The sequence below is a fragment of the Ornithorhynchus anatinus genome, chromosome 15 (genome assembly GCF_004115215.2).
Source record: "Ornithorhynchus anatinus isolate Pmale09 chromosome 15, mOrnAna1.pri.v4, whole genome shotgun sequence".
Taxonomy (NCBI): domain Eukaryota; kingdom Metazoa; phylum Chordata; class Mammalia; order Monotremata; family Ornithorhynchidae; genus Ornithorhynchus; species Ornithorhynchus anatinus.
Genome location: NC_041742.1, coordinates 26,277,141 through 26,285,907, shown reverse-complemented (window position 1 = coordinate 26,285,907; position 8,767 = coordinate 26,277,141). Strand labels below are relative to the sequence as shown.

Sequence of the window (8,767 nt, the reverse complement as noted above, 5' to 3'; positions counted from 1 at the left end):
GATTCCCTTCCCCTACCGACGCCCGTCTCCACCCCCTCTAGACCGTAAGCGCGCGGCGGGCCGGGAACCTGACTTCGTCGTCTCGCGTTGGCCTGCGGTGGAGCGCCGGGCCCGCAGTGAGCGCGGCTTGGCGGTCGGAGCCCGGGAGGCAGGAGGACCTGGGTTCCCATCTCCCGCCGTGTGACCTCGGGCGGCTCGCCTCGCTCCCTGGACCTCGGCTACCTCGTCGGCAGAACGGGGACTGGGAACCGGCGCCCCGCGTGGGACGGGGACCGCGTCCAACCCGACCCGCGGCGCTCGGCGCCCAGTGAGTCCTTAGCGAGAACCGCCGTCGCTAATAGATGCCGGGGATGGACGGATCGCGCGTCAACCGCCGACGGGTCCGCGTTGAAGGGGGTCCGTCGGTGGCCGAACCGCACTTGCCAAGCGCTTGGGACAGCGCTCTGCGCACGGCGGTGGGTGAATGCCGTCGAATGGATGAACGAACGAATGGATACACTGCCCGTCTCCTGGTTCTGTCGGCCCTCTTCCCGCTTCGCGACCGTGAGCCCGTTACTGGGCGGCGTTGGCCTCCCTCCGGTGCCCGGTCGTCCGTTCCAAGCGCTTAGTACAGCGCTCTGCGCACGGTGAGCGCTCGGTAAAGACGGTCGCACCGACGACCCGTGTCGGAAGGCCCCCGGAGAAACACAGGTCTTCGAGTCCGATTTCCAGACGGGCAGATGGGCCCCATCCGGGGCCGTCGACGCCGACGGGCGACTGGATTAAGTGCGTGCGGGGGGGGGGGGGGGGGGCGGAGTGGATTTCGCGTAATTCTCGTTTTCGAAACGAAAACCGCTCTCCGACACCTCGGGCTCCGACTTCTCGAAACACCTCCACGTGGGCGGACGAGCCGGGGACCGTGTCCGACCCGCGGGTCGGCTCTACCCCGGCGCCGAGCGCGTTCCCCGATGGCTCTCGTCATGAGTAAATTAATCATTAGGAGATTACCGCCTCGGGCACAGCGAGTCCGAAACATCTCCCGTCGTCTGATCTCCCCGGCCCCGGGGACGCCGGGACCGCCCTCCCTGTCCCCCAAGCTCGGGATCGTGACGTCTTCCCGGATCCCTCCTCACCGGAGCTACGCGTCGAGCGCTTCCCGGGGGCAGGGCCCCGTCCCCGGGTACTTGGGAGAGACTCCTCTGCCTCGGCCGGAGTTTAGGGGTCTGCTCCGGCGTCCTCGCCCTCCCACCGTGCCCGGCGCTCCGGCGTCGGTCCGTGGAGCCTCGGTGGGTGCGGACCGCGGTACCGAGCGCTTCGGGAGAGCAGCGACGGGCACGCGGAACAGCCCTCGGCCCACGGTAGGCGCCTGACGCGCCACCGTCGGGGTCTAGAGAGGTTCGAGGCCACCGCCGGCCTCCCTCGGCGGGTCCCCGGGCCGTCGACCCGCGGTGTCCATCGAGCGCGGAGCACCGCGCCGGACGCTCGGGCGAGCGCGGCGCAGTCGGTGGGAGGCCTCGAGCCTCACGGTCCGGCGGGGGACCCGGCCATCCCCGGACACGGCCGGTCGACCCTCTCGCCGATCCCCCCCCTCCCTCCCTCCCTCCCTCCCTCGAGAGGCTGCGGCGCCCCTCCGCCGGAGAAGGCGAAGTCGCCGGACCGTCTCTCTTTTCCGCTACGTGTCCAGCGCCTCTCGTGCTTGCGGACACCGGGGTAGACGCGGACCCCTCGGGCCGGACGCCGTCCGGGTCCCACGCGGGGCTCGGTCTCCGTCCCCCTCCCCCCGACGACGCGGCCGGAGGCCGGAGGAGGGAAGCGACCCGCCCGAGGTCGGGCGGCCCCGCCCGCTCGGGGTTCCCGGCCGTGGGGCCCGCCGACCGGCGCCCTCCCGATCCCGGATCCCGGCCCCGGACGAGTCGCGCGGCGGTCCCTCGGGTCCCCCGCCCGCCCCCGTCGTCGGATCCTCCCCCGGCGGGCGCCGTCTCCCGGGGCCGGTCCCGCCGTCGGGTCGTCGTCCGGCGGGGGTCGGGACCGCGCGGGACGGGGACGCCGTCGGACCCGCCCGAATCCGCCCCGCGGCCCGGCCCCCGACCGCCACGACTGTCCTCGTTACAGGCGCGGCGAGCGGGACCCCCGGGGGGGGGGGGGGGTCTTCCGTCGGCCGACGGCTCCGGGATCCGGGCCGGCCCCCCGCGGCCCTTCGGGGGACGGCGTTCCACCGGGTTCCGGCGGGCCCGAGCGAAACTCTCCGGCGTCTCCCCGTCCCGCCCCCCCTCCCCCCGGCGCCGCGACCCGGGCGCGGCGTGGGGATCCCGCCCGTCTCGGCCGCCTCGCCTCCCGCCGCCTCGAGTCTTTCCGACCTCCGGCCTCCCCCGTCCCCTCCGGCCCCGGGTCGCGCCCGCCCTCCGAGGAGCCGGAGACGACGTTCCGAAGCCCCGCCGTCCCCCCCGACCTCCGAGGGGGCGCTCGGCCCGACCCCGTCCGTCGGGGGAACCCCTCGGGCGCCTCCCGCGGGCCGAGCGCCGGACGGGTGAGGGGACGCGTTCCCCGCCCGTGGATCCCGGGCGTCCGCCCCCCCAGGAGCGTCGGGCGGGACGGGCCGCCCTCCCGCGCCCCGGCTCCTGGCTCGGCGCCCTTCCCGCTCGCCTCCGTCCGATCTCCGCCCTCTTCCAGCCCCGCTTCGCCGGGGGCGGCATTCCCGACGGGAACGGGGCGCGCGGGCCGGGGGAGCCGGAGGGGGACGGCCGCCGGAGCGCCGGCGGGGAGGGGGTCCCGGAGGACCGGGGATCCGGCCGCCGGCCGCGGAGCCGAGGGTCGGCCGGAATGGGGAGAGGCGCTCGGCGTCCCCGCCTTCCCGGCCCGTCTGGGGGACCGCGGGCCCCGCGTCGACCCCGGCCCTCGGGACGGCGCACGGTGGGCGCCCGGCCGACTACCGCCGCCGTTAGCGCGGTTCGGCGGCAAGAGCCCGGGCTCGGGAGGCCCGGGGCACGGGTTCGAATCCCGGCTCGGCCCCTCGTCGGCTGTGCGGCCGTGGGCGAGTCGCTTCTCTGCGCCTCAGTGACCTCATCCAGTCAAATGGGGATGAAGACCGGGAGCCCCACCGCGGGACGGCCCGATGACCCCGCGTCCGTCCGTCCGTCCCCCCCGGCGCTTAGAACGGCGCTCCGCACACGGTGAGCGCCTAACGGATACCAACCAACGTCGACCGCGTGACCTCGGGCGAGTCACGTCAACCCCTCGGGAGAGCGGGGATGAAATCTGGGTCGAATCCACCCCGGCGCTGAAGCGGGGCGGCGAGGGCACGGGGCGCGGGTTCCAATCCCGCCGCCGCCGGTCCGCCGCGGGACTCGGGACGAGTCACCGAATAATGAGGTCGGTCTCTGGTAAGCGTGACTCGCTACGCGCAGAGCGCCGTTGTAGGCGCCGGGGGAGACGCGGGGTCATCGGGCGGTCCCGGGGGAGGCTCCCGGTTAATCCCCATCCGACAGGTGAGGGAACCGAGGCCCGGAGGGGCGACCGGCCCACGGCGGCCGAGGCGGGATTCGAACCCGTGCCCTCGGACTCTAATAATAATAATAACAACGTTGGTATCCGTTAAGCGCTCACTAGGCGCACAGCGCCGTTCTGAGCGCCGGGGGAGACCCGGGGGAATCGGGTGGTCCCACGTGGGGCTCACGGGCTTCATCCCCATTTGGCAGATGAGGTAACCGAGGCCCGGAGAAGTGAAGTGACTCGCCCACGGTCGCACAGCTGACAAGTGGCAGAGCCGGGGTTCGAACCCGTGACCTCTGGCTCCGAAGCCCGGGCTCTCTCCGCCGGGCCGCGCCGCTTCCCTCCGGGCCTCGGTCTCCTCATCCGGAAAACGGGGGTGAAGACCGGGAGCCCCACGTGCGACACCCTGGTCACCCCGTCCCGCCCCGGAACGGTGCCTTGCGCACAGTTAGCGCCTGACGGACGCCGACATCATCGTCGTCATCACCGTTATTAGAGAAGCCCCCGGGTTCTCTGGACTGTAAGCTCATTATGGGCCGAGAGCACGTCTAATAACAACAACAGCGATCATCGTGATCGTCGTGTCGGTATCCGTTAAGCGCTCACTACGCGCGGAGCACCGTTCTGAGCGCCGGGGGAGATCCGGGGTCGTCGGGTGGTCCCACGTGAGGCTCGCGGTCTTCATCCCCACTTGACAGATGAGGGAACCGAGGCACAGAGAGGCGGAGCGACTGGCCCGCGGTCACACGGCCGACGGGCGGCAGAGCCGGGATTCGAACCGGCGACCTCCGACTCCCGAGCCCGGGCTCTCTCCACCGCGCCGCGCTGCCCATCTGTTATAAGCGCTCGCTGCGTGCAGAGCAGCGCTCTAAGCGCCGGGCGGGGGAGATGCCGGGTCATCGGGCGGTCCCCCCGTGGGGCTCCCGGTCTTCATCCCCATTTGGCAGGGGAGGTCCCCGGGGCCCAGAGAGGGGGAGTGACTGGCCCGCGGTCACCCAGCTGACGAGCGGAGCCGGGATTGGAACCCGCGGCCTCGGCCTCCCCGGCCCGGGCCCTTTCCGCTGCGCCCCGCCGCCTCGGGGCCCTCTCCCAGTCGACCGGCACGGCGCCCTTCGCTCGGCCCGCCTCCGTCGCGCGCGCGCGCGCCGCTTAGAAGAGCGCAGAGCGTCCGGCGGGCGCTCGGTAGAGCGGCGGCGCGAGCCCGGGCGGGGGAGGCCGAGGCCGCGGGTTCGAATCCCGACTCGGCCGCCCGTGACCCCCCGCGGGCCAGTCACTTCGCCTCTCTGGGCCCGGGTTCCCCCGTCTGTCAAAGGGGGACAGCGGACAGAGCGCTCGGAGCGCCGCTCCGCCCGGCGGAGGCGCTTCCCAAATACCAGCCTTCTTCACACGCGTCACGCCGGCGCCTAGAGCGGCGCTCTGCCCGTGGGCGCCTATCGGATACCGACATTATTCTTAGCAGGCGAAGGACGCTCTGCCCCTCGGGGGCGCCACCCAAATACCACCACGAGGGGCGTCCCCCCGGGGGACCTTCCCGGGCCGCGTCGCGACGGCGGCGTCCGGGAGGCGCCCGCCACGGGCGGAGCGGCCGGGGCCCGGGCCGGGGAGGCCGGGGCCGTGGGTTCCGATCGCGGCCCTGCCCCCGGCCGGCCGCGTGACCCCGGGCCCCGACCGGAAGGCGGGGAGGCTCAGTCCCGGCTCTCCCCCCGACGTTCGGAAGGGCGCTCGGCACCCAGTAGGCGGCTTCCCCGATACCGCCGTGGTCGTCGGTATCGCCGTCCCGAGCGCCGCCCCCTCGGTCCTCCGGCCCCGGCCGTCGCTCGTCCGCGGCCCGGTCCCCTCCTCTCCCTCGGGGGTCCGCGTCGGCCCGGGAAGGGGGACGTTCCCGCAGCGGACCCCGACCGGGGGGCGGGGGGGGGCGGGCCGCCGTCCCGGGCGCCAGGCCGTGTCTCCGGGGGGAGCCTCGGGAGGTGACGAGGTAGGCGTCTGTCGAGCGCCCGCTACGTGCGGGGCGCCGTTCTGGACGCGGGGTGATGAGCTTGTCCCACGTGAGGCTCGCGGCCGAACCCCATTTTACAGATGAGGCGACTGAGGCCCGGAGAAGTGAAGTGACCCGCCCGGAGTCCCGCGGGAGGCCCCCGGTCTCCGCCCCCGTTTTCCGGATGAGGGAACCGAGGCCCAGGGAATAACGATGCCGGTAAGCGTCGGGCGCCTACCGCGTGCCGGGCGCCGGGGGGAGACGCGGGGCCGTCGGGCGGTCCCGCGCGAGGCCCCCGGTCTCCGCCCCCGCTTTCCGGGTGAGGGAACCGAGGCCCGGAGAACGATCACGTCGGGGTCCGTCGGGCGCTTGCTGTGTGCCGGGCACCGTTCTAAGCGCCGGGGTAGACACGGGGGAATCGGGTCGTCCCACGTGGGGCTCACGGTCTCGATCCCCATCTTACAGATGCGGGAACCGAGGCCCAGAGAGCGCCGGGGGAGACGCGGGGTCGTCGGGCGGTCCCGCGTGAGGCCCCCCCCGCTCTCCGCCCCCGTTTTCCGGATGAGGGAACCGAGGCCCGGAGAGGCGGAGCGACCGGCGGCGGGGATTCGAACCCCCGACCCGCGACGCCCACGCTCCGGCCGCCGCCTCTCCGAGGTGGAACCGGGAAGGGCGGAGGCCCGGGGCGGCGCCCGTCCGGGAATCCCGGCTCCGTCTCGTCTCGACCGGAGAGAAGGGAGCCGGCGGAGCGTACCGGACGCCCCCCGGGAAGACCCTCCCGTCGCCGTCGCCGCTCTCCGACGTCCCCTCTCCCGGTTCCGGGCTTGGGGGGCGCCCCCCCCTTCCCCGGGCCTCGGTTTCCCCGTCCGTGAAACGGGCCTGAAGACCGGGGGGGTCCGACCCCGTGACCCCGTCTCCCCGCCGGCGCCCGGCAAGGCGCTCGGCGCCGTCGTCGCTATCGGAACGGCAGTAGCCACCATAACCGTCGACCGCGGCTCGAGTCCCGGCGGGTTCGAATCCCCGCCCCGCCGCTCGGCGGCCGGGGGACCGCGGGCGGGTCGCTCCCCTCCTCCGGGCCTCGGTTCCCTCATCCGTCCGATGGGGATCGACCGGGAGCCTCCCACGGGACGGCCCGGCGACCCCGTCTCCCCGCCGGCGCGCGGATCGGCGCCCGGCACGTGGCGAGCGCTTAGGTGCCGACTCGGCCCGTGTCGTTAGGAGCCGGCGGGGTGGGGCGCGGTCCGTCTCGGTCCCCCCTCCTCCCGCCGGGGCCCGGGATCGGAACCCGGGCCCTCCCGGTTCCCGCCGCGGCCGCCCAACGGACGCCACGGCCCTCCTGTCGGCTTATCCCGCCCGTCGCTGCCGCGTCCTGTTGGGCGCCGTCGTTTCCGTCCGCCTCCCCCGACTAGACCGCGAGCCCGGCGCCGGATCGCCCGTCCCGAGCGCCTAGTCCGGTGCCGTGCGCGTGGCGAGCGCCCGGCGGAGCCCATTGGGCGGACCGACGGATCGTCCTCCTCCCCCTCGTCGTCCGGAGGCGATCCGGGGAGCGTCCGGCGAGCCGGCGGCCGGCGGCGGCGGGCCGCCGCGGGGCGGGCCCCGTCTCTCTCCCCGACTCCCGGCCGGCCCCCGCCGGCCCCCGCCTCTCCGTGAGGGCCTCGGCGCGGCAGCTGCCCCGGTCGCCTCGTCCTTAAAACGGGGATGAGGTCCGTGAGCCCCGCGTGGGACGACCCGATCCCCCCCCGCCCCCGTCTCCCCCGGCGCTCGGGACGGTTCTCTGCCCACGGCGAGCGCTTAACGGATACCGACGTCGTCGTCGTCGTCCTCCTCGTCGTCTCCTCCGGGAGGCCTTTCCCGGCGCGATCCGCGTCCCCCCTTGTCCCGCTCCCTCCGTGCTTCGTCCCGACTCGCTCCCGCTCTGTCGCCCGCCCCCGCCCCCCCCCAACCGCCCCGGGACGCTTCCGTCCGTAGCCGCGATTCATCTCTAGGAACGTCCGCCTCCCCGCCCGGGCCGCGCGCTCTCCGGGGGCGGGGGGGAACGCGTCGGTCGTTTCTCGTCCTCCCCCGAGCGCTCAGTACGGCGCCGGGCAGACGGGACCGGGGGCGCGAACCCCCGCACGTCCTCTTACGGAGGCCGGGCCCCGACGGCGAGGACGCCGCCGACCGCCGCGGTGTCTGTCGGGCGCCCGCCGTGGGCCGGGCCCCGTCCCGAGCGACGGCGTGGGCGCCGGCCGAGGAGGCGGGACGCGGCGGCGGCGGGATCGGAACCCGGGTCCTCCCGCCCCCCCGGCCCGCGTCCTACCCGCCGGGCGGAACGGCTTCTACCGTCCGGGAGCGGAGATCTCTCTCCGCGCGCGTCGTCGTCGTCCGCGGTTCCCGTCCCGGATCCCTCTGACGCCGAGACGCCGGCCGGTCGGTCGTATTTACCGAGCGCCGGACCGAGCGTCGGGGAGAGGACGGCGCGACGGACACGGCCCCCGCTCCCGACGGGCCCGCCCGTCCGGACGGGGCGCCGGGTGGGGGGGGGGGGGGGGGGGCGGGGGATCGGCGTCACGGGTGCTCGTTCGGTGGTATTTATCGAGCGCTCGGCCCGCACGATTCGGGGACGGCGACGGATCCCGGTCCGATCGGGGGAGACGGACGAGAGCGAGACGGCTCCATCGCGACAACTGGGATCGAGGCGACGGGCTCCTCGTCGACGAGAGAGAGAGAGTCATGAGAATTCACTCAACGGTATTTATTGAGCGCTTACTACGCGCACGGCCCCGTCCGAAGCCCTCGGAGTGGACGATTCGGCACCGGGCGGAAACGTGCGGAACACAGAAGAACGCGCACGGAAGCGCCGGGACGGCGGGGCGCCGCGGGAAGAAGAGCCCGGACGGGCTCGCCGAACGGGAGAGGCCCCGTTTCCCATCACGCGTCGCCGCGGGTTGGTCGAGCGCCTCCTACGTCGTCGCCGCCGCCGTCCGGCCCCGCCCGCCTCCCGGCCCCCGTCGCTCGGCGGGATCGATGCCGCGTCTAGATCCGCAGTCCCATCCATCCCTTCCGCCGGACCCGCGCCCGTCGACCCGGCGCGTCGTCCGTCCGGACCGGGAGCCCGTCGCCGGGCGGGGAGCGACGGGGGTGGGGAGACGGAGCGGGCGGCCTGACTTTCCTGAGCCTCGGTCGCCTCGCGTCTGCCCCGGTGCTCGGCCGGGGGGGGGGGGCCGCGCTCCCGTCGCGGAGCGGCCCGTACCTGCCCCGCGCCTCGGTCGCCCCGCGTGAGAGACGGAAACCCGACCCGCGTCCTCCCTCCCGCCCGGACGGGGACCGTCGCCCCGGTCTCGG

At 74.6% G+C, this 8,767-nt stretch overlaps 1 protein-coding gene across 1 annotated transcript in view; it reads right to left on the bottom strand.

The window, feature by feature from the left end:
- Positions 1-3,878: 3,878 nt before the first annotated feature.
- The window catches only part of INPP4A (inositol polyphosphate-4-phosphatase type I A), a 22,868-nt gene continuing 17,979 nt past the window's right edge, over positions 3,879-8,767 (bottom strand). Inside the window, 2 exon segments of the mRNA XM_039914175.1 lie at positions 3,879-4,016; positions 5,198-5,427. Coding sequence (XP_039770109.1) covers positions 3,879-4,016; positions 5,198-5,427 — 368 coding nt within the window.